The 26,847-nt window shown below is 36.3% G+C and overlaps 1 protein-coding gene and 1 pseudogene across 1 annotated transcript in view; one reads left to right on the top strand and one right to left on the bottom strand.

Moving 5' to 3' along the window:
• LOC109676294 (hemicentin-1-like) overlaps positions 1–15,110 on the bottom strand; it is a 118,022-nt gene extending 102,912 nt beyond the window's left edge. Inside the window, 1 exon segment of the mRNA XM_074044772.1 lies at positions 15,006–15,110. Within this exon segment, the coding sequence (XP_073900873.1) occupies positions 15,006–15,110 (105 nt within the window).
• A 19-nt stretch (positions 15,111–15,129) lies between these two features.
• Positions 15,130–16,463, top strand: LOC109676295 (cyclin-A2 pseudogene; annotated as a pseudogene).
• The last annotated feature ends 10,384 nt before the right edge of the window (positions 16,464–26,847 follow it).

Raw genomic sequence — 26,847 nt, 5'->3', positions numbered from 1 at the left:
TGAGCACCTGTGAGGTTACAGAGACCTTTATGACTTACAACTCAATCACCAGCTTTCCAAACTCTTGGGATATTTACTTCTATTTTATATTTTGTTTTCATAATTTGTGTCCCTGTGTGTTCTTGAGCTCGGCAATCCTGCCTCTGGCTCTCACCACTCACCAGGTAGTCCTGACTCCAGCCTTTGGAGGTCTATTGCAGGTGAGCCAGTGGATGTCCAGGATATCTTGCAGGGATTCATTTGTCTGAGCAATTTAGCCCTGCCTCAGCCATCGGGTTCTCACTGAAGCACATGTGTGAAGTCCTGTGGTCCTTCAGAGATTTTACTTAGCTTTTCAGCAAGCCATTGATCCACTCTTGGGGAAGACTATACAAACCAAGAACCTCTAGTTCAACCTTTCTACCCTGACCCAGTCTTTGATTTGCTTTCTCGTGTATTTTTCAGCTCATGCAAAAGTATTGGAGGACAAAATTGGATGCAACTATGACTGAGGCTATACAGGACAATTTGTTATTTGGGCATACATAATTACAAAAAAAATTTAATTTAAATAAAACATTAGTTTTGTCTGTGATGCTTTTTTTCCCTAGAATCATGCTACCACAGATGAAAGCAATCATGACCTCATCACAAGGAAGGCATTGTAACTATTGTGAGATTAGTGTGGAAGATCTTAGGATTCTGAGCACTTTCATGGTTTTGTAAAACTATGATTTCATAGTGAAGCTGGAGTTTTGGACCCATGGCCCAAACACCTGGGATTCACATGCCAAGTCCAGCTCCTTGCCCCTATATGACAGACAAAGAGGCATGGTTGAAGTCAGAGAAAGGAGATTTATTACATGGCTTGGGACATGCAATGGGAAGAGGAAGAGTAAGCACTCAACACATCTTTAGTCATTTTCAGGGTATAGACATGAGCTACAGGTTTAAGTAAACTAAAGAACTGGACACAGTGGACAAAATGTGTGCATAGTTAAATAATTACAGGCACAGATGTGGTCAGATTGGTCATTATTTCAGTCCTTGTTCTGGAAGAGGTTCCAGAGTTGTTATCTGGAGAGTGGTCCATCCTGAGAAGGCTCTAATGTTTGGGGGGAGTTTTGGTTCCTTGTCATGAAGACGTTATCACTTTTGTCTTTCCTAGGATCCAAGTTGATTGCAAAATGACTGCAGAGAGAATGGTTTAGAGCAAAGACAAACACAAAATGAAGGAGAAATTCCATGCTTTTTTCATGATTTTCATTAATTCGTGGACCTATGTAAGGAGTGTATGCTTTTCAACAAAAGCAGTGCAAGCAACTCTTAGGATAGCTTATCCTGCCTATTGTCTACCTAAATTAAAGTGGCAGTATATATAAGATTTTTAAAGTTTACTTATTCACCATTTATATTTTAAACTAGTTGAAGAATATCTATGGACACACATAAAAGATCTTGGTAAGAAATTTGCTTAATTAAGTGACCTTAAGAAAGGAATTTAGCTAAATGGTCCATAAGATTGAAAATTAGTAATTTTAAAAGTATAGATAAAACACATAAACTTATACATATCAACAATTTACCTTTTTGCCTATAAGTTACAAAACTGAGCTTTTATCTGTGTCTTCAAAGTGGCTACTAATTCTCTTATTTTTGAAATATCTGTAAATATTTCATATTTTCATTTGATAATGGAATTTGAAATCACTTATTATAATGCCAAATATGCTTGCATCATAAGCTGAATATTTAAAGTATAGACTAATAAGGATTTTAAATCCAAATAAGCAACTATCTATTTTAGGACAAGTGTATAATTTTCTAAAATTTACTTTGAAATATTATTGTCTTCATGTCTTGTGTCAAGAATCATATCTACTGTTCCATCTTTTCCTAATAGTATTGTACAAACGTGAACATGCACTGTAAGTTAAAGAAGATGATGATAATTATCCTAAGTCCTTAGTTTCAAAATCACTGAATAGCACCCTTTTAAGATTGTCATAGGAATGCCAGCCTTAAGATTATTTAAAATAATATGTATACAAATTTACATCTTACTTTCCAGCACAGACATAAAGAGGAGACTCCCAGCAAATGAAGCTTAAGTCGCACCAAGTGGCTTCAGTATTCCCCAGGACATTTTGTCTATTCACATGCAGAATCAGATACAGTCAATATGTCAGCATCAACTTAAAAGTGATTTCAAACTGTTTTTGTGGGGAAAATACCAAGGACATGAAGCTACTCTTGTGTCACAGCCCCTTGTCATTTGAGCAGAATAAATCCTACTTAGATAGAGTTACAATTTGCCCCAACATATTTTTTACTCCACCAATAACTGATAGAAGACAAAGTCCCTAAAAGCTTCAGCCACCAAGTTTTGTTTAAAAAAAAAAAATGACTGAGGTGATCATATCCTCATCACTGCTTAGAATTAATGTATCAAAAGAAAATCCAAGGACTAGTTGCAAAGATGGCAGATGAGAATTGTGTAGGCAGATGGTGGAGTAGAGACATCCAGGACTTTCCTGAGTCTCCATGAGTGTGAAACAAAACATCAGGTTCATGACTGTGATAATGACTGGGTGATGTGTAATGACTTATAAGTGCAACAATAAAGACTAGCTAGGTAGAGATGAGGAGAAATCCAGAAATATTGAACTTTAGACTTGTAAAGGACTCAACCTTAAAATCAGGTGCTAGTCAAAATGGTAAGTAAGGTGTGTTTGGGGGTACCCCTCAGTGGGGCTTTACGCTAAAGAGAAAAGAAAACTTCAGTGATAGCCATAGACACAGAATACGGCACCCTACAAAAATATAGTTTAAGATGGAATATCTGTGATCCATGCAACAGATACCAGAGAAGGGTCCCCCTGCACTTCCTAGCTTGCACACTGGTGTGGTAATAGGGAATCATCTTAAGAGAAGTGTGATGGTCAAACCTCTTGGCAGAAACCCCTGCATGTTTATATGATCAATCCCTACAGTTTCCCTTCTCCAGTGGCTAAGTGAGCAACCACACCAAGAATGGGTGTGTCCCAAGGAATTGCTTGTGACTTGGACACAGAACTGGGAACACAGGTGTACTTGGAGGGAAGTTTGTGCTAAGTTGAGGAAGTAAGCAGAGAGTGCTTACACCTGGCCAACACAGCATAGGAAAAGGAGCTGTGTGTTAATGTGTGGGGTGTGGGAAGATGGAGAGCCAGAGCATTCATGTTCACTCTGTCCATGGCTTGCTCCTCGAGCACAGGTTGCTTTGGTCTGACTAATTTCTGCACTCTCAGAGCCCCAGAAACACTTGGTGGAAACATAGCCTGCTAGAGCATTTCACAAACCCATGCCTGCACTGACTTAGCACCTCTAGTGTGAGAGGACGTGCAACTGGGTGGACCACTGGATCAGCTGGCAGGAGCAGTTTGAGGGTGATTCCTGCATCTTGCAGGACCTGTAAGTAGAAACTGTTGGCAGGAATTCAGCCTAGGAGGTGTCATAGTAGCATGCACCCCAGCAGGAAAGGCAGTGCAGGCTCAGCTTGAAAAAAACCCTTTCAGGTCTAAAGTGTTTGGTCTTCAGACAGAAAAGGACTAAAAACCCCTTCACTCTCATACCAAATTTACTGAAAAAAGAAAAGGAAAAACCCACGAAGTCTGTCAGTAGTCTAACTCCTCAGCAAGGTATAAATTTTAATGGTCTTTTTTTTTGTTTTGCTTTTTATTTTGTTTATAATAGTCTTGATTCTTCAGTATTTGTTTGTTTTCCCTCACTATTATTTCCTATGTCTTTGTCTCATGTACTGTTCCTCTCTGTTCTCTATTGCTTCCCTCTTTTTTTCCTTTTTCCACTGTACTTACTTTTATTGCTTAGTTGTTAGTATCTTTAGCTTTAATAGTGTTTAAGCTCCCAGTTTATCCTATAAGTGTTTTAGCTTCTTTCTTTTCTATCTTTATTTGGGGCATAGTTGATATTTCCAATTGTTTTGTATGTTTTTATTACAGTTAAATATCTGGTTTGTTTTGAATTGTTGTTAGTGTGGTCTGCTTTGTCTTCTGAATAGTAGTAGAGACTGAAATCTTAAAAGAAGCAGCCCACAAAGAAGACCCCACACACAAAACAAGAAGAGATATTGAGATCAATACATACAAAAATCTTAATGTACAAGAACAAGAGAATATGAAAAAGTAGACAAAATGATTCCTCCTAAAGTTCATAATTCCTCAATAACTGAACCTAAAGATATTGAAATGGTTGAAATGCTGGATAAACAATAGAAAAATCTTCTTTAAAAAATATCAATGATCTCAAAGATGATTGAAACAGCAGATGAGTAAAATCTGGAAATCAACTTAAGACATAGATGAGAAATTCACCAACTTGGATGAGAAATTCAAACAAGAGATAGAAATACTTGGAAAATAATGGAAATCTTGGAAATGAAAAGGCTCAATAAATCTAATAAAAAATTGAGTGAAAATCATCACCAGTAGACTAGATCACAGAGAAGACAGAATGTCAGGAATTGTAGACAAAATAAAAAAATTATGACATTTAGTTAGCAATAAAGAAAAAGAAAACACATTCATGACACAATGTTCAAGAACTCGAGGACACAATCAGGAGACCAAACCTAAGAATCCTTTTGGTACAAGAAGGAGCTAAGACACAAAGTAAAGACAAAGAAAACCGGCATAGATACCTGCTTACCCATGTTTTTCACTGCATCTTTCACAATAGCCATGTTATGGAATCAGCCTAGGTGCCCATCAACAAATGAATGGATAAATAGAATTTGGTATTGTGCACAATGGAATTTTATTCAGCTGTAAAGAGAAATGAAATTATGTTGTTTACAGGAAAGTGGATGGAACTGGAGAGCATCATATTAAGTGTGATATGTCATTTTCAGAAAGACAATTATTTCGTATCTTCTCACATATAGAATTTAGAATAATAAAAAGGATATGAAAGTACAAAGGGGACTATTAGATATGGAAAGGCAAATGATAATAGAGGAATTATGTATGATCAAAGTACATGATATGCATGTGTGGAAATACCATAAAGAAATATGGTCTTGCTGGGATTAGTCATCCATCACTGCAGAAAGCACGTCATTCAGGTTTACCATCTACCAATCAAGCATCTCACATCACAATTTCATCAGTACTACTGGTTTAATTGTCTATTTGGTAGACTCCACTTCTGCTTGGATATCACTTTCTACAGCTTCTAATAGCACATGCATTTCCTTGAAGCCATCTGTGTTCCTTTTCAGGAGTTCCTTGAAACCTGAATTCCTTGGAACTTCAAGGAGGCAGTGTCTGCAGACATTTGTTCTATAGCTATCTACAGAAAGTGAATAACCATGGATATTTAAGATACCGTTTGTTTTGCTCAGAGTGACTATTTACTCTTTTATCTTTTTCATTTGTTTGCTTTACTTATAATAATTGTCAGGTGAGATCTGTTTGTACAACAATTACTAAAAGAAAGGAGAAACAATATCCAAGTAGTCTGAAATGAGTCCTCTGGACAATAGACGTTAGGGAAAACTCATTGAAGCATAAGCAGTTACAAGTGTGTAGGTTTCACAAATTCCCATAAAATTCTATGGTAATGCAAGAAGGTTTTGAGCTCTGAGTGCTACTTTGATTGTTGGAGCTTTAAGACATACAAGATTGCAAAATAACCAGCTATTCCCCTTGGAGTCCAAGCTTTCTGATTGCAGCAATATGAACTGGGTGGGCTTTATTCTCTATGGACGTTCTGCCTCCTTAAAATTCTCTTGATTCAATACTAATCCTTCTTCTCGACAGAGCAAACACTGAGAGCTAAGTCTTGAAGCTGAGGGCCCACAGCAGCCTAGAGTCTCCCAGCTCTGGTATTCAGTCTCAATATTTCATCAGTTATTTCCCATAAATTAGAGCTGACTTTTATGAAACACAAGAGGCTACTCACTTTTTGAAGGGGAATATGTGGGAATCAGTTTTGGACAATTACAATTTACCTTTCACATTGCAATGACAATCCTCTGTTTTGAAATTGTCTTCCATTATTGATTAAATCACCACCTTTCACTTTCTCTGGGAAAACCTCTCTTTTGAAACATGCTTTTGTCAAATATCCTGAGCTAGTCTCCTTTACATGACTCAAAGCATGGCTTTTATCCATGTTCTGTTGAGTTTTTCTTCCTGAAATTTTATTTAAATTCCACAATATTTTGAGTCTGAGAGATTAAAGTCAATCTTAAACATTTCTTTCATGTTATTTGAATTTGAAATAGAATCTGTGTACTGAAGCACATATGTACACACACACTCACGATTTTTACATTCAAATTACTTTTATGAAGATTAAGTCTAATAGGAGATGTTGGTACCTATAATAACTACTGTGACAGAATAGTCATTAAATGTAAATAAGTAGTATTTATTATTTGAAAGAAGACACATTGTTTATATTGCACCTGAACTACAGTTTCTCATTTCTTCATCTATGCAGAGGCTGCAAAACACCATGAATTTCAATACTGTGAAAAAAAAATCATGTCTAAAAGTCCTATTGTTAATACTGGCTCTTCATTGAGTCAGAATCATTTTCAGCAAATCTCTTTATGTACTTCTCTGGACCTAGGTTGATCTGTTTTCCTTGTAGAGCAAAACACCACAACACTAATTCTTTCTCCTCTAACATGTTATTTCTTGATCAGTGCTTAGACTATGATATTTTATCTACCAGAAATATTTTTTCACAACACATGACTCCTTATAAAACCGCAAGTATTAACAGCCTCTCCAGGAAAAAATTTGCTACTGTCCTTCATAAAGTGGCCCTGCTTCGCTATCATATGTCCATTTCTTCATAATAACCAACAATTTGTAAAGATAGTAGATATTTGCTTTATGGACCTTTCTAATTGTAAATGAAGAATATGACTTTTAAAGCAGTGATCAACTTTGAGTCCTAATGCACAATTTAAATAGGGAATGACTGGGAAACCAATTTTTCCATCAAGGAATAGGCAGGAAAAGGACAAAATTAAGGGTTTCCAAAAAGTAAGAAATAATTTTTGTGTTTTCTGCAAAGTTTGTCAATAAAGTAAGGCACAAATATAAGAAATGAATTCAAAGGACAATCAATGTTCATGAAGATTTTTGTTTTGTAACATGAGAACATCAAGCAAATGATGGGCCAAGAGAAGAGGCTGTGAACTTGAGTGAGTTCTACTGAGTGGTTACTATGTGCAGAGTACTGAACGGTTCAAAGCTTTATCTGATTTCCAGATGTAACCTACTCATTTCTCTAGTAACTCTGTGAGGCAGTTGATGCCCAACTTCAGACAGAAAAACAGAGTATCCAAGGTCACAAAGCTAACACATGATACAGCTGGAAATTGAACACAGGTGGCCTGTCACAATAGCTTTAACCACTATTCCATGTTTTCTCAAAAGATATTAGGGTAATGAACCAAGAATCTAGCTGAGATTGGAGAGAATGGGATGAAAAGAAAGATTTTAAAAGAGGCTAATGTTCACAAATATACTTATTTCTGAAAACTGGAGAGAAGGTAGCATCTACAAAACATTTATTTAGTTCCAACCACAAATCAATGAAGTTTTGAAAATAAATTAATAATTAAAAGAGAAAATGCCCTACCACAGAGACTCCTATTCCTTTGTCTCAGACAAGAAGAAGTGAATTATTAATGGCATAGGGAAATGTTTCTGTGGGCCATTCTTATGTATGATGGGGCAACAGGAGCAAGCTTCAAGTATGAGTGAGAGACAAGGACACTGTGCTGAGAGAGTGTAAGGTGATCTTTAGGAGAGGTAGGACTGATGGAATTAGTTGTAGGATTGCTACCTGAAGAAAGTGATGTGCAACCTTCATAGTTTAACCTATTCCATTTTAATTTACACAATGAAAAGAAGTCATTTTTTCAAAAAAAATTATGAAAAGGAGATAGTTTTTATTGGGAATATCAAATGAAAAACAGAATTTGTAGCCCCTGTTTTATATATACTCCAAGGTATTAGGGCTATCTACCTTGGTTGTTCCTCAGAATGGAAACCATTGGCAATAAATGAAATGGCAGCATCAAGAATAATACAATAATCAACTGTTGTTGATTATAAATTTTCATTTAAATGTTTTTTTCTTGAAAAGTCAAGAATATTGATTAAGTCTTAAAACATTATGGAAAATGAGAAGAGAGGCCTCTCACCAGTACCACTTGCTTCCTTGAATACAGCTTAAATTTGCACAGTGCCCTCAGCAATTCATTGCCTCTGTATCCACTTCTATCAGTGCATGTCTGATTAAGAGAAAAATGTAAAACTATAATATATGTGCTGGTTAAAAAATCATTACTTTTTGTTATTTAAAAACTTTGGAAACCAAAAGTTCAAAATACCTTCAATGAAAATAATTTTACAGACTAATATTCTGATCAGCAAAACACCTACTCCTGGTGCATTATTGAGGTTAAACTCATAGTATTTATATAATTGATTACATAATTGATTATATAATTGATTGCAGTGCCGATGGTTTTCTTTTTTTCAAACAGTTGGTGGGTGCTGCACAGTACCATTCTTTGACAATTTCTTCCTTGATTGGTTGACACCTATTTTGACAGCCTTTTTGCAGCCAAGGTTAGATAATCACAAATAAAATGTCTGAGTCTTAAATTATGCAACAAATTATAAGTTGGGTTACTTTAACAGCTACATTTCTACTCTCATGTCACTAAAAATTATGCAGTACCCTAGGGAAATAATTACTATTCAGAAAACTAAATCATCAAGTTACCAGTGGAGCTATTAGCAATGGCAGAATGGCTGACCTGAATCTCACTGGCTCTCTTTCCTACTTTATCCTTTATTTTAGATAATCATGGCAAGAAATGAATAAGAATGAAAATAGAGAATTAAGAAGAAAAATAAGATGTCTGAATAGTTACAGAACTGAGTATAATGAAAATTTTGTTTAGGTTTTACTGCCTCTTTGAGATATTAGGGAACCTAGAAGGATCAATCCTTATGTTTGCAACCTGATTAGCTCAGTAACCTTCATATTAGACTTGTGAATTCTCTACCCTAATTCCTGATGTCATTGCCTGATTGTGTCCATTATTCTTATGAGATTAATTGATTTACCCATATGTCCTATTTGTGCGGGTAGTACCATTCCTCTTTCCAGAAAAACAGTCAATCACATTTGGTTTTGTGATGAGCTATTTGAATATGGAAGAATAAATGAAAAAGCAGGAGAAAGAAAGGCTTCAAAATTTGGAGGGTGGGAGGATTTTCCATTTTACTTGCTCAGTCCAATTTTCTTCACCTGAGATGCTACAAAACACCCCCAACCCAAGAAAGCTCAGCATCCTAATGTAACACCTTAGGACTAATCTGTTATAAGTAGTAGGGAGTAGTAGAAAGAAAATATATGATTCATATTCATCTTTATCTTCCACTTACTTCAAGCCTAGAGGTCTATTCACCTTATCCACTATTTTTCCTAAAAAATTAACTTTTGTTTCTAAAAATTTTTTTTTAAAAACTACTTAAAACTGTTATGGGGAGTTTCTTGTGAATTGACCCCATGCCTTTGATAAACTGAGATGTGTTAGTCACTTTTCTTTTCAATTTTGTCATTTAGCTTCACGCATATGTAATATATTCCAACTTGGTATAGTTTGCTTGGCATCATAATAAGCATTCATAGATAAATGAGTAGCAGTGAAATGTGTAGGGTCAGATATATGATACTTGTTCCACTGTTTAATGTTGTGTAGCATAAATCATGAACTGAGAGCATAAGTTCTCAGCCATTATTCCTTCCTCCTCTCAGCTATAACCATTCTACTTATATGGATATGGTATCTTATTCATGTTAACAAAGGTGTTCAAGCTGAATAATACATTGGGTTCTATTAAAATATCCATACTGAAATGTTGTTACCAGTTACTTGAAGGGTATCTTTTCCTTGTCCCTTTCTTTCTCTGCTTCCCCATGGCTGTCAGATCAGTGTCCTCCTCTGCTACATGCTCTTTCTTTCTTTCTTGCCTCAGTTCCAAAGCAATGGATCCTGCTGTGCTTGGACTGAAGCCTCTGAAACTGTGAAGTCAACATATGTCCTTCATCCTATAAGTTATTATTCTCAGCTATTTTGTCACAGAGATAAGAACTGATTAACACAATTACTGTATTGATTTCAAACAATGCGTAATTCCTAAGGCAGGACCACTCATGAGCTCACTCAATTTGTAGAACTTTGACAAAATCTGAGGTTATATAGTAACTACTACCTGAAATCCTCTTCTCTGGTTCTTAAAAATACCATAGCTTCTTTTCCTCCACAGATTCTTCAGTTTTGCATGAAAGCCAGCCACACATTAGCATTTTGCTCTTCAGGAAATTCCATCTTGGCAGGTGAGGCACATGAATAATCCCACTCAAATGCACTTAGAATAATCAACAGTTAAAAGGACTCTCTTAAACACACTTTCTACTTCCTCCCCCACTTTTGCTTCATTACACTTCCTTAACTAAATAACAACTCTGGAAAATAGCAATGTTCTGACTTTCCTATACTGTGCCCATGAAGCTGAGTGTGCCTGAAAAAGAAATTTAAGACAAAAGCTGTGTTTCCTATTTAACTGTGTATCTTGAATACCATAGAACCATTGGCATTGTTTATCTCTCAAATCCATTCACCCTTCCACTCACCTGTTTGTCTACCACATTCTTCTACAATCTTCTAAATCCATCAATACCCCACCATTACTCTTAATGGTTTACCTTGCTCCCTACTTGTACAAGAATAATTGAAGCAATTATAGGAACACCTCCATTAAGTACAATATCAAACACTCCATCTACCTGCCTTTTACTCCTTCCCTTAATTTTTCGTGCTACTATAACAGAATACCAAAGACTTTGTTATTTATACACCATTAGGACCTATTTCTCATTGTTCTTGGACTCTGTGTAGTCCAAAATAAAATGGCAATGGCCAATTTATTCTGTTGTCCCATTACAGAAGGAAGAATCCTTGTGACCCTTGACCCTTGTGCATTGAGATAGAGAGAACAAACATACAAAGAGTGTAAGCCAAATTTGTTTTATAAAGAAATGGCTCCCATGATAAGGACATTAATTCCCTACAAGAGCAAAACTCCCATTACCAAATCACCTCTTACAGGTTCTGCCAGTTGATGCTGTTATAAACTATATTAAATTTCTACCTAAGTTTCAGAGGTGACGTTCAAACTATAGCACTCACTATATTGTGACCTTTCTTGTTCCTATGTATGTACACTATTCTTACTTCTGTATAAATTCCTTCCTATCTTGCCAACTCAAGACACTGCTCAACTTCTCCCTTTTTTACCTTCCTCATTTTCCCTTTTCTATTTAAACATATCAATCAGCACATAGTACTTCATATTCTCCTTTTTTACGAGAAATAATGCTTTTATTTTACTGTCATTCTTCCAGAGTTGTTTTTTCCTTTATTTGCTCTCACTTTCAGCAAAACTCCTAACGAATGACCTCTGTCTCAAACTTTCTTCCTACTTCTCACTTAAATCTTTTCTTGACATTTTCCTAAGCTTTTCTGCAGTCTTTTATACAACTATGAATGAAGAAATCTCAGATTTTATCATCTTTGAGTTATAAGTGAGTAGCATTTAATGTAGTCAACATCCTATAACCCCAGAAATGTACTTGGCTTTCAGGGAATTACTGTTGGTTGGTATTCTAATCCTCTCTTCATCTCACAGTCCTATAAATTATTGAAAATAATCTGAAGGCAACCAACATCCTCTATGCTCAGTGAGCAATGCCAACTGAGTGAGCTGATAACAAAAGCCAGAAGAATAACTTTGGTTCACACTAAATTCTTATACATCACTTTGGCTTATTTATCTTCTTCTCCTAAAGGTTTTAATGTTAGAGGGCTAGGTCTCTGTACTTCTCTATCTGCAGTCACTGCTGGAGATTTCACCCAGATACTTACCTTGACAGGCTGTACTATAGGGAACTTTAGATTTGATATTCCACTTGAAGATCTAGAAGACATTTCAAACTCTGCATGTCAAACTGACATATCTCTCTCCAATTCTCACAATCTTCTATATCTAAAATAATGACAACTATATCCTTATGGACCAAATGCTTACAATCCTATTTAACTCCTCTTTCCTATAGTCTTCTTTTATCTGTCAGGGAATCCATTGGTTCTATAAAGCAAATCTAGTATCTGATCCCTTCATCCTATTGAAACAAATACTCCCCTGGTCTGACTCACACTTACCTCTGGTCTAGTTATTTCAGAGACTTCCTACTATTTTTTCTTCTTCTATCTTTGTCTCCATAGACCCTATGCTTAATAGATCATCTATTAATAACTAATTTAGATCTTATTGATAACTTAGATAATTAATAATTTAGAGTGATCCCATTACTAGCTAACCTAGATTATATGACTCTCTATCCACATTCCACCAGTGAATCTGTATTTTTCATGAAACAATCCAGACATTTCACAATGATATAAAAGAATCTACACAAACTAGTCCCTTATGAACTATGTCTTTTTTCATTCTAGCGCAGCCATTATGGCCTCTTTGATATTCTTTTAATGCTCCAACCACTCTGTTGACACATAATATTTGTATTGGATGTTCCCACAGACAGGAGCATCTCTCCTCCATATTATATACATATGACTATTTGCAACTCTTCATTTCTCAAATACTGCCTTCTCTATATAAATCTTACTCTATATAAATCTATGAAATGTCCTTCTTGCATTTTTGCCTCTATTTTCCCAAAAATATTTATCTCAATTTAATTTAATTTTTAATTTTCTTACTTAAGAATTTTGCTTATTTCCTGTCTCCTCCCAGTAGACTATAAGCTCCATGTACATAGGAATCTTTGCCAGTTTTATTCCACAATATATTCCCAAAACATAAAGGAGTGACTGATATTATTAAATGCTCAATACTATATCTTGAATTGTTTAGTTAATTAATTATAGCACTACCTCTTTTTCATTTTAGAGTACATTGTAATTTCTTAAAACACAAAGTTTCATAATTAGATCTGCAATGCAATTTCAAGAGACAGTTTACTTTTGAAGGATTATTCCCTCTAACAGTGACATATAACAAAGGATACAATAGACTTCCTACTGGAGCATCTAATTCCAAGCTTTTGTGCTTTTGTGAGACTGAGGCTAGTGGAAATCACAGGGAAATGGATTGTTGACTCACTGTAGGGACAATGACACTGTATGAGCATCTTATGCTAAGGGACATAAGCAACCTAACTTGTAACACATGTCAATTTTTTTGCATATTTAGACTAAGTTGCTACAAATAATTGACTTCTCAACCTGGATAAGATATTTACTCCTCCCAGTTTCAAAAAAGTGACATGTTTATTATCTCACGACTCTTTTTATGTGCTTTCTGGCAGACCCAGGCATAAAGCTTTGTCTTTCTCTTCCAGGAAGTAAAGTCATGTCGAAGATAGGACTGTGCTGAAGATGCGGAGTGTAGTTACGATTAAGGTGTGCTGAACATTCATGTAGCATTTCATCTCCCACACAGTCCTTCTGTTCTCCCTCACCACCAATTTTCCAAAAGCTTTTCCTCCCATCATCTCTGTCAATCCTAAGTACTGCTAGGTTTAGTTCACACCTACAGTCTACATTCATATCATGTCAGAAATCATTTTCTGAATAACCATAATTGGATATTGACAAACCCAGATATACTTTTCAAAATACAGAAATTCATCAATTAAGAGAAAAATACTGTTCTTATTTATGTGGTGGTTGTGTTCTAGCCCAGGGCCACATGTATATTAGAAAAGCACTCTACCACTGAGCTACATCCCCAAACCCTTTGGATAATGTTACAGAGAAATATTTAGCTATGCATGATTTATTTCTTATGTTGAAATTCTCTACTGCAGTACCGGTGCCCCAGTCTGAGCCACAGTTGCATGCTAGTACCTCAACTACTAACTTCAAATCCACATAATAAGTGAATTGATCAATATCCCCCAATAAATAAATAGACCATTTATTCTAGACCATGAACGTATACTCAAGGATTAGAAAACATTTGATCACTTATTTATTTGTTGACTTATTTTTGATAATGTCTCTGGCTATGTAGCCCAAGGTGGCTTTGAACTCACTGTATAGCCATGCTTTTTATCTCTTTATCTTCCTGCTTCAGCTTCCAGAGCAATCCAATCAGGGTCTTGTGCCACCAAACCTGGCTCCTTTCTTCATTTTTAAGGGCAACAATGGGAATGTCTTTCCCAGTAGAAGACTGAAATGACCCTTCAGTTTCTCATAAATGATAAGCCGCCTTTTTGGATGATGTTAGGTAACAAATTCGTAAACCACAGGACCACTTCTACATAATACACGTCTATGGGCCTTATGTAGACTAAATGCCAACTAAGTCAGTTCATCAATGACTTTCTGAATATTTTTCATTTTTATTCACATGGTAAACGTATTTCAGTAACAGGCTGCATCCTCTGAGGCATTTTTAAATAATTGCTCTCTCAAGGGTTTCATGCAAAGCAAAAAAAAAGAAGTGTGTTGACTTGACACTTTAATAATCAATAATGAGATTTAGGACTAAAAAGAAATCAATTGGCTGTACTTTTTATCTACACTGCCATTAACTTAATAACATGTGACATTTTTATTAACCTAAGAGCCTCACTTGTTTATTTTATTGTTCTCCAGAACGACTGCTTTCTGATTACTGGTGATTTGTCCTCTATATTTACATAATTAAGCACACTGTTTCATAGCTTTTCCTCACAAGTGAACTTAAGAATTTATCCTTTATGCTCCTTGTTTGAAAAGGTAAGACAAGAACTTAAAACCTATTAAAAGCATCTGAAGATGATAAATGTCTACTTATTCCGTGGCCAGTTCCTAGAGAGAGTCTGAATTATTTCGTCTTTAACTATGCAATGCACACATTTCGGGTAGCTCCTGGTCCTGCACGCTCAGCAGTACGTCCTGCACCGGCGGAGCCGGGTGAGCGGGCGGGTACGCAGACTGGCACGGGCTGCAGCGGGCGCATGGGTCGGAGGGGCGGAGCGCAGGCTGCTTGGAGTGGCTGACTGATCGCGCAGCCCGCCCCGGGAGCAGTGATGTTAGGCAGCCCAGCGCTGAGGCCTGGGTCCCGCGAGCCGGGCTGGGCACTGCTAGCTAACATTGCAGCAGACCGGGCACCAAGAAGACCAGGACATCGACTCGGAGAAGGCAGCGCCCGCCCAGCAGCCGCGGACCCAGGCCGCTCTGGCGGTACTGAAGACAGGGAACGCGCGGGTCCCGCGCTGCTGCAGAGGCCAAGACGCGATGGGTTGCACCTCTGATGGATTTTCCGGTAACTGATGAGCATGTGGCTACTGTTCATCCTTGGACAGCAAACAGTAACAGCCTCCATTCACCATTCACCTGGATGAAGCAGAAGAACAGACTCAAAAGAGGCCTGCTGAATCTAACCCAACAGAGCGCGAGGATGTCTTGGCTTTTAATGCAGCTTTTGCTTTACCAGGAACAAGAAAATCCCTGGTACCTCTTGATTGTCCTATGGATGGTAGTTTTGAGCCACCACAAACTATGATACGTCAATTGTACTAGAAGATGAAAAGCCAGTGAGTGTTAATGAAGTGCCAGACTACCATGAAGATATTCACACATACCTTGGGAAATGAAGATTAAATGTAAACCTAAAGTGGGTTCTATGAAAAAGAAGCCAGACATCACTAACAGTTTGAGGGCTATCCTTGTGGACTAGGTGGTTGGAAGTGGGAGAAGAATATAAACTACAGAATGAGACCTGCCCTTGGCTGTGAATTACATTGATGGATTTCTCTCTTTAATGTCCGTGTTGAGAGGAAAGCTTCAGCTTGTGGGCACTGCTGCTATGCTGCTAGCTTCAAGTTTGAACAAATATACCCCCCAGAAGTAGCAGAGTTTGTACATTACAGATGACACCTGTACCAAGAAACAAGTTCTAAGGACGGAGCATCTGGTTTTGAAAGTCCTTGTTTTTGACTTAGTTGCACCAACAGTAAACCAGTTTCTTACCCAATACTTTCTGCATCAGCAACCTGCAAACTGCAGTTGAAAGTTTAGCAAAGTTTTGGGGAGAATTAAGTTTGATAGATGCTGACCCATACCTCAAATATTTACCATCACTTATTGCTGGAGCAGCCTTTCATTTAGCACTCTACACAGTCACAGGACAAATTTGACCTGAATCATTAGTGGGAAAGACTGGATGCACCTTGGAAAGTCTTAAGCCTCATCTTGTGGACCTTACCAGACCTACCTCAAAGCACCACAGCATGCACAACCGTTAATAAAAGTACAAAAATTCAACCCACCAGAGACACTAAATGTTTAACAGTGAATGCTGCCTGTTTTCTAAAATGTAAGTCATTCAAGTACATGGTGTACAGTTTTTATCTTAGGTTTTAATTTCACAATCATTTCTGAATGTTGTAGAAGTTACGGCCAAGGACAAATTATGATATCTATCACTTTTTAAATGGTTTTAATTTGTATATCTTTTGTACATATATCTATCTTGGATATCTGGCTAATTTTAAGTGCTTTTGCTAAAGTATTAATGATGTCAGCTGTCGGGATAATAAGAATAAATTGATTTGGGAATATTTGTTAAGTCAAACATTTAAGGTAAAAATGACTTCAGGATGTCACTTAGAAAGGCTAACTTGGTTTGTATACATTAGGGAGTGGGAACCCTTCCTCTTGAGAACAGACTCCAATTGTTTTCAAAACAGTGAAAAACCTCAGCCCCACTGTTTTTCAGCTCTTTGCATACATTTTAGCCACTTATGAAAGTAGTTTATTCCTCTTCAACTTTTCCAAACACAACAATGATTATAGATGAGTTGAGCTTTTGTGCAAATTAACAGACCAAAAAGTTCTCCAGAAGGTTTATTTAAAAGCATAATCTTTAAAAAAGGTTTACAAAAATCTCACGTTTTAAAAGGAATTTTGAATAAAAAAATTCCCAGGGTCTTTTAGCATTAAATAAATATCATTTTAATAGTACATACACAAATAAATAACCACGTTAGCTTTAATTAGTAGTTCTCTTCTTTTTTCTCTTTTTCACTGGATTTTTACTTGGTGCTCTCTTTTGTTTTGCACTGATGGTCTGCGTTCTGTGAATAAAGTAAATAATCGTTCAAAACATACGTAATACAGTGAGGCCTTGAGTTCAAACCCCAGTGCTGCTAAAATAATAAAATAAGTAACAGAATTTCAGTATTTAAGTGAACATAAAATAGCAATGTAAGGCATTTTCATATATACAGTGTTAACTACTTGCTTTAGGAAATAACATCTGTTGAAAATAGTTTTATTATAAAAATAACTATTTGAGATAAAATGGCTAATCAATTTATGATGTTATAATATTACAGGATAGCTTATGTTATTCTAGGCTAAAAATACAATGCAATATCAAAATAAGTACATTAATTTTATTAATATACTAATTCTGCAAGACAAAAAACATTGTTGAACTTATATAGAGCAAAGAAATAATTCAGATTTTTTTCTAATTGTGTAGCATGGAAGTCTTAGATGGTATACGTACAATAATCAGAGGAATTTTTAAACTGATTTTCTGACCATTGTGCTTGGAGTTCTATTAGATAGCTTCAGGCTTGGGTAAGTCAACACAATTTCATTTCCTTATGTTCAGCATGCTAACTGAATCTGTGTTTAGCTTACAAAGGGTAACTGAAAATTTGGCAAAACAAAGATTCTGCAGCCATATTTCAAGGTCTCATCTCACTTCATGGATTGTCCTTACCCCTGTTGACAAAGGTCAGTGTAGGTTCTGCAAGTGCATGGAAGTTGCTAGTTTTCATAAGTTGTCATTTTAGCCATTGGACTCATTTCAAATCATAACCCATATTTTCCACAATCAGCTTTAACTTTTCCTTGTGTGAATCCTGAGCTCATATCTTTTGTATAAAAAATACCTCCTAGGCAATTTGTTATTCGTGGATTTGATCTTCATTTCCACCAAATTAAGTTGCTTTTAATTTCTGGGTATCTGGAACAGCTAGAATGTTCTTTTAGCTCTTTCCCTTACTCCATGTTTTCATCTGAAAGGAGGTGGTGAATCATATGTTCCTTCCTGGGATTCTGACTTTGGTAGTTTCTTCTTGGTAGTTCTTCTGTAAGGTACTGGGAGTGAACATGTAAAAATGGATTTTGCATTTGGCTCCAGGAAGCTTTTCAGTATTCTGCATCCTCACTCACCACTGTAACCTAGTTATGCATTTGCTCACAATGTCTTTAAGTTAATGTCGAATATTGTAACATATCTTAGTTCTTCATACTTTATGGGAAAATTGAGTATGATCTATGTGGAAGAATGTAGTAATCAGATTTATATTGTTAAAAACATTTCAGTAGCATATGTCTCACAAATCTTCAAATTCCATTCTTTTTGAGTTGCAATGGAGAAAAAGAACACCATCGGAGATGCTGGTTGAAGATGACTAACACTGTGATATTGACTATTTCAAACATTTGTTGAATAGCTGCCCTTCTAAGCATCTTCAGGGCTCATTTCAGAAACCTTAGTCCCTCCAGGAAGTGCCTCCTGCATATGTAAGAGAATTTGTTGGTGACAAAGAACTGTGTGCTCACTTCTGTTTCCACCTCCTATCGTTTTCCTCCCTCACACACTGTTACTTCACTGTTTCAGAAGGAGCTTTGAAACTCCTATTCATCCATTTCAGAGACAGCTACACCCAAAATCATTGTTACAGTCACACCATTTCATAAAGTGACTTTCATAATATGCATGTTTTGAGTCGGAAAATCTTCCCCACCTCTATTTGTCTTCATGTTGAAATCCTGGTCTGGGGTATAGTGGAGTCCAGGGAAAGGTATCTTGTCTGCTGTGAATCAACTATCATGCATCCTCTCAGTGCATTTGCTGCAAGAATACTGACTTTCTGAAGAAATTAGAGTATTATTATACATGATTTCTTTGTGAAATGTGCAAAAATCACCTATGCAGCCTTGTTTATTTCCTCCAGTTTGTACTGTTACCAAAAGTATATTACATTATAGATGTATTAAGATATTTTAAATGTAAAGATGTATAGTTTCTAGATTTGTGGAATATATTTAAGCAGTAGATGCATAACTCAGAAAGTTCTTCTTTGACAAACTGACAAAGTCTAGATCAACTAGCAAATGTTGTATCCCAGTCAATCAAGGTGAGGACAAGGACGTTGAAGTGGAAACATTTCTTCAAAGGTGTACATTTGTACTTGTTCAACTGGTGGTACTCCTCATACCCCTAAAAATTTTAAAGTTCTTAGTATCAGCTCTTAAGATTTCCTAATTTATAACTGATTTTGAATGAGGATTTTTTCTTGTGGTTTGAGTTTGGGAGTAGTCATTCAGTTTAAAAATGTAGTGTGATTTTTGAAAGCAAAGTAAGCTGGCATTGCAGTCAGCCCTTCTGGAGGTGGTGTCCAGCCTGGCACTGTGGCCAGGGAAGGCCTTATAAGTACCTTTGGGACAGAGTCATGACTTCTGCATTTCTCCACCAGAGTTTATAAACAGTGCAGACAAGTACTTGATGCTACTGTTGCACATACAGACATAAGAAGGAGCTTTGTTATAATTTTATAAAACCACAAAGGTGCACAAAACCCCCAAGGGAATACTAAGTCATGAGGATTGTTAAAAGAATGAATTTAGGTGCCCTGTACGATTACAATTAAGATAAGGAATGCAGGTTTTGATAATATCTGTTGAATCAGAACCAAATTTCATGTTGCACTAGGGTCCCATTTCTATCTTGTGAAAAATCAGCTTCCAAATTGATATAGTAGGCTTTTCGCTACAGAACAATAAAAACTAGATTTCATTATTTTAATTTTGCCTGGAAAGCAGGAAAAATGTGGACTTGTCTCAGAAATTCATAAAGTTTAGTTGTATGATTTGTGTTATTGTGGTGAAGATTTGGCTTAACATTAAGGTTTTAGTGATGTGGTTCTGTTCTTTTCTTGAATTTCAATTTTATGCTGAAAATGCTTTGCATCCATATGCGATTACTTAGGTGGATCATTAAGAATAATTAAATGATAAGTCAAAACGTATAGAACACACAATACCAAGAACAGGCCATAAGAGGGAATTTCTTGATAATGATGTGCCAAGCTAGGTTCATAGGCAGTAACATCATTCAGGTGCTGATGAGGAGAGTGGGGAAGGTTTTGTATGTGTGGGCACAGGAGTTATGTGGGAAGTTTACACTGTCCTCTTGATTTTTCTCTGAACCTAAAACTGACCTAAAAAGTGAAGTGTAAACAATGGGATTGGACTTTGAGCACATGATAAAAGCGAGAGCACACAAGGGAGGGGTGAGGATAGGTAAGACACCTAAAAAAATTAGCTAGCATTTGTTACCCTTAACACAGAGAAACTAAAGCAGATACCTTAAAAGCAACTGAGGCCAATAGGTAAAGGGGAACAGGAACTAGAGAAAAGGTTAGATCAAAAAGAATTAACCTAGAAGGTAACACACACGCATAGGAAATTAATGTGAGTCAACTCCCTGTATAGCTATCCTTATCTCAACCAGCAAAAAACCTTGTTCCTTTCTATTATTGCTTATACTCTCTCTACAACAAAATTAGAAATTAGGGCAAAATTGGGTATTGAGGGGGTGGGCGGAAGAGGGAGGGGGCAGAGTGGGTGGTAAGGGAGGGAGTGGGGGCAGGGGGGAGAAATGACCCAAGCCTTGTATGCACATATGAATAATAAAATAAAATAAAAAGTGAAGTGTATTATTTTTTAATAAAAATCTGACTTCAAAAAAAAAAAGAATAATTAAATGAAATGTATGATATCAATGCATAGTATTTAGAAGAGCTTAAATCACTAAAGTGACTTTAATGACCCCAAGCTTAAATAAAATATGTAACAGCAATTTGGTTATTTATTATTACATGTAATAATAAAACAAAATAAAATAAAATGAAAATTATTTTGTTATTCCTTACAAGGAATGGACAACTTACAGATTCAAAAGGATGACATGTGATGTCATTTGCAGATCAGAAGCAAATGTAATAGAACAGGCTTGTGGTCTGAGAAGGAGGATTTAGTGAACAATACTTGAGAAGAATATGAGATCTCCTATGAGATGCTATGAGATGAATATAAAAGACTTAGAACAAACCTCCTAGGTTGATGGTAAATTAAGAAGACACACAAGGCTAGGGACATACACAGATCAGAATTAGAAAACCTTTTTAGTATGTAAAAATCTCAGGTTCCATCTCCTGCACCACACATAAGGAAAGAAAGAAAAAAGAAAAGCAAACTAAAACTAAGGCCTTAAAAATGATAAAAGAGACTGTAGTAGCTAGAAAAGAAGAAAATAAATCATATCAAGAGAATAGCTGTTCAATGATTTTTCATATCTGAAAATTCTATAGATAAGTTAACTGACATGAGAATCAAGAAGTGTCTGTTTGGTTTAGTATTCAGGAAAGAGTCAGTTTGCATGAGCAGATTAACCCTGGGTTGTGGATTGAGGCAGAAGATGATGGCTGATCTAGGGAAATCAGTGTAGAAAACAAAGTGTGTAGAGTGAATGAAACTTCCTGTTTGTTGGATTGCTGGATTTTGTTTTTATTTGGTATAAACATAAAAGGAAAAGGTGCCTGCCTTCCAGATCAGAATGTTAATGAACTTGGAAGTCATCAATCCAGTTTTCACAATAAAAAGCCGAGCAAACTAAAAATCAGCTTTTCATCTTTTGAAAGATCCATCAGAGAATGATGTTGCTTGGCAAAAAAGGCTGACCTCAGAATTGAAGACACAGTGAGACACCAACAATCATGCTTATCAGAGTTGAACCCAGAAGCAAAACCTCTGCAGGAAGTACAATCAAGGTAAGAACACTTAAACCATGTTTTATGAAATCATGAGAGTCTCAGGATGGGCAAATTTGAAAGTTTAAAAGTCCAAGAGGATCTGCTTTTACCTATTCGCCATACTTATGTTTTTTTGTTTTACTTCTAAAAGCCCTATGATGAGGTTCTTACAGTAAAGATCATGAAAAATAACAAAAAGACCCTCTTCACTCTAGCAGAGGGAAGAAACATACAGATATTTTGGAATCCAGGCACAGCATTTTCTTTGTGTTCTTAACAATATCTGACTGTAAAGCAAATCACTTTACTAGAGTCTAACCCACTGGAGTTTTATCACAACCTAACTAACCTAAAGCAAGGGAAGTGCTCAAATATAGCACCTCTAGACATCCTTCCTCCCAGAAGTCAAGGTGTCAAGGTTGTGTTAGCAACACTGTGTACATAACATCTCAGACTGAGTTCTTTTTTTTTTCTCATTTATTCATATGTGCATACATTGTTTGGGCCATTTCTACCCCCTACTCCTAGTCCCCTCCCCCTCCCCCACCCTTGCTTTCAGGCAGAATCTGTTCTGCCCTTATTTCTAATTATGTTGAAGAGAGAGTATAAACAATAATAAGAAAGACAAAGTGTTTTTAGTAGTTGAGATAAGGATAGCTATACAGGGAGATTCCTAGGATTGCTTCCATGAATAAATGTGTTACATTCTAAGTTGATTCATCTCTAACTGACCTTTTCTCTAGTTTTTGATCCCCTTCTCATATTGACCTCTGTAGGCTTAAAGTTTCTGTATTAGTTCCTCTGCAGTGAGGACCTCAAATACTATCTTTTTTTTGGGTTTCTTACCAATCCCCATATCTCCCTTGTGTGCTCTCCCCTTATCATGTGACCCAAGTCCATCCACATTGCTGTATTTGCCCTATATCTAAAGTCCACATAGGAGGGAGAACATAGGATTTTTGGTCTTCTGAGCCTGGCTGACCTTGCTCAGAATAATGTTCTCCAGCTCAATCCATTTACTTGAAAATGATAAGATTTCATTCTTCTTCATGGCTGAATAGAATTCCATTGTGTATAAATACCACATTTTCTTAATGCATTTGTCAGTAGTGGGGCATCTTGGCTGTTTCCATAACTTGGCTGTTGTGAATAGTGCTACAATAAACATGTGTGTGCAGGAACCTTTGGAGTAACCTGCATTGCATTCCTTTGGGTATATCCCCAGGAGTGGGATTGCTGGATCGTATGGCAGGTCTATGTTTAGATTTTTAAGAAGTCTCCAAATTTTTTTCCAGAATGGTTGCACCAGCTTGCATTCCCACCAGCAATGTAAAAGGGTTCCTTTTTTCTCGCATCCTCACCAACACCTTTTGTTAGTGGTGTTTTTGATGGTGGTTATTCTAACAAGGGTGAGATGGAATGTTATGTGGTTTTGATTTGCATTTCCTTTATGGCTAGAGATGATGAGCATTTTTTCATGTGTTTTTTGGCCATTTGAATTTCTTCTTTTGAGAAACTTCTGTTTAGTTCACTTGCCCATTTCTTTATTGGTTCATTAATTTTGGGAGAATTTAGTTTTTGAGTTCCCTGTATATTCTGGTTATCAGTCCTTGTCTGATGTGTAGCTAGCAAATATTTTCTCCCACTCTGTGGATGGTCTCTTCAGTTTAGAAAACATTTCTTTTGTTGAGCAGAAACTTTTTAGTTTTATGAAGTCCCATTTGTCTATGCTATCTCTTAGTTGCTGAGCTGCTGGGGTTCCATTGAGAAAGTCCTTGCCTATACCTATTAGTTCCAGAGTATTTCCTACTCTTTCCTGTACCAACTTTAGAGTTTGGTGTCTGATATTAAGATCCTTGATCCATTTTGAGTTGATACTAGTACAGGGTGATAAACATGGGTCTAGTTTCAGTTTTTTGCAGACAAATAACCACTTTTTCCAACAACATTTGTTGAAGAGGCTGTCTTTTCTCCATCATATGTTTTGGGCACCTTTGTCAAAAATAAGGTGGGCATAGTAGTGTGGGTTCATATCCGGGTCCTCTATTCTTTTCCACTGGTCTTCACGTCTGTTGTTGTACCAGTACCATGCTGTTTTTATTGCTATTGCTTTGTAATGTAGTTTGAAGTCGGATATTGTGGTACCACCAACATTGTTCCTTTTGCTAACATTGCTTTGGCTATTTACGGTTTCTTGTGTTTTCAAATGAATTGTAGGGTAGATTTTTCAGTCTCTGTGATGAATGTCATTTGGATTTTGATGGGAATTGCATTAGACATGTAGATTGCTTTTGGTACTATAGACATTTTTGCTATGTTGATTCTACCAATCCATGAGCATAGGAGATCTCTCCACCTTCTATAGTCTTCCTCAGTCTCTTTCTTCAGGGGTGTGTAGTTCTCCTTGTAGAGGTCATTCACATCCCTTGTTAAGTTTACTCCTAGGTATTTGATTTTTTGAGGCTATTGTAAATGGAATTTTTTTCATATATTCTTTCTCAGTTTGTTATTGGTGTATAGAAAAGCTAAAGATTTTTGTAAGTTGATTTTGTATACTGTCACCCTGCTGTAGCTGTGGATGGTGTTTAGGAGTTTTGGGGTAGAGTTGTTTGGGACTTTAAGGTATAGGATCCTATCATCTGCAAATAGGGATATTTTAACAGGTTTTTAAAACCTATTTATATACCTTTTATTTCTTCTTCTTGCCTAATTGCTCTGGCTAGGAATTCCAGTACTGTCAGAGCCAGCAGTGGGACCATGCCTGTGTGATTTGGCATTTGGCCTTGTGAGAAACCTAAAAATAAAAAGGGGGAATTGTCGAAGCCATCTGTGGAATCCTGAGCCCTGTTGTTTTTCTGGACCTCTAGTCCTGAGACCTTTGCCTCAGTTCCTTGGAGCTTTCTCACAAGGCCAAATGCCAAATCACATAGGCACGGTTCCACTGCTGGCTCCAACACAGTACTATGTTGAATAGGAGTGGGAATAGTGGGCACCATTGTCTCATTCCTGATTTCAGGGGAAATGGTTTCAGTTTTTCACCATTAATTTTGATGTTGGCTGTAGGTTTGTCATAAATAGCTTTTATAATGTTGAGGTACTTTCCTTCTATTCCTAGCTTTCTTAGAGCTTTTATCATGAAGTCGTGTTGGATCTTGTCAAAGGTTTTTTCTGCATCTATTGAGATGATCAAGTGGTTTTTGTCTTTGCTTCTATTAATGTACTGAATTACATTTATAGATTTGCATATGTTGAACCACCCCTGCATTCCTGGGATGAAGCTGACTTGGTCAGGGTGGAGGATCTTTCTGATGTGCTGTTGGATTCGGCTTGCCATTATTCTATTGAGTATTTTTGCATCAATGTTCATTAAGGAGATTGGCCTATAGTTCTCCTTTTTGGAGGTTTCTTTGCCTGGTTTTGGGATGAGTGTCATATTGTCTTCATAGAATGAGTTAGATAGTTTTCCTTCTAGAAGCAACCTTGTGTTTCCTTTCTTGATCCTGTCCTTTTTTATAACTGGATTTTCTCCTTTCTAAATAAAATTCACTGCTTATGATAAATCTCAACTTAGAAGATGTTAGAAAATAAGGAAATTGCTAATTGTGTATGCTTTTGCTACAAATATTGAATAGAATTATTTATTACACATTTGATTTTGGACACAGGGAAGCATATTTAAAATTTTGGCTCAAAATACAGTAAAATGCACTTGTATTAACAATTTTGGAGTGTAATTCCAACCCAGTGTTTCTGGGCTTCATTTTTTTCATTTAAAAATGCATAAGGGTGGCAATTGGATAAAAACACTCATTGAAAGTTTTAAGCTAATATATGCATATTTGTAAAATTCTATTTAGACAGTCAACTGAATGTACTAACTGAGAAAAACAAAAAACTTGAAATTGCTCAAGATTGCAACATTGCCATTCAGGTAAAATTTATTCCTGTGAATAAAGCTAATTATAAATATGACACTGTCTATTCTGATTGGGTTTAGTGAGTGGGAAGATGAAGAAGAAGTCCCATTAGGAAGAACTGCCAAAAGATGCATATATACAGGTTTGTGTGTACAGTTTTCCTGATTGGATCATTGCATGCTTTATTGATAGGTGGGACATTCCTTTTACTCAGTGGAAATTATCTGTTGATTGTCTGCTATAATTCAGGCATTATTCCAAATGTTTTGATACAATCAAGGCATTGGGTGAATTCACATTGGTGACAGTTTTCTTCAAGCAGTGATATATGGACTGGTTGCTAGTGAACAATTGGTGAATAAAGTGGTCATGCCCACTGATTTATTAACCAGACAGACCGTTGCTACTACATTTTGTAAAGATGCATTGGATTTGGGGCACAAACATAATTTTTTCAAATCTCTGAGAGAAAAATTTCTGCCTCCAGACTCTGAAAAACACAAAAGCCCTATATGGCATAGAAATAATGTTGCAAAAAGTGTAAAATACTTAAGAAAACTCAAACATTTTCCTGAAAACTATAAATGGAGTTATAGCATGCTGCTGGATGAGAAGGTTTTTCCAAGTTAATATACACTCATTTCATGCATTTTGACTCTTACATCTGAATGAGATAGGTTGAAATGTGATAATGTAGCTCTGAAGGAGACTGGGAAGAAAGTATGTAGAAATAATATGATTAATTCTAAAAAAGTTATATCAGTTTAAAAGTACTTGCCTAGACATACTTAAATATTCTTTAAAGTGATAGGTATCAAAACATAATATTGGTATAAGAATCAATATAGAGAACTATAGAACAGAGAGTCCAGAAATAAAACTCAAAGCAGGATCTTAACCTTTTAGAGAGGCAGGCTGTCACAAAATCTTTATAAATCCGATG

The sequence above is a fragment of the Castor canadensis genome, chromosome 11 (assembly GCF_047511655.1).
Source record: "Castor canadensis chromosome 11, mCasCan1.hap1v2, whole genome shotgun sequence".
NCBI classification, from domain to species: Eukaryota; Metazoa; Chordata; class Mammalia; order Rodentia; family Castoridae; genus Castor; species Castor canadensis.
This window is presented reverse-complemented; position numbering and strand designations above follow the sequence as displayed.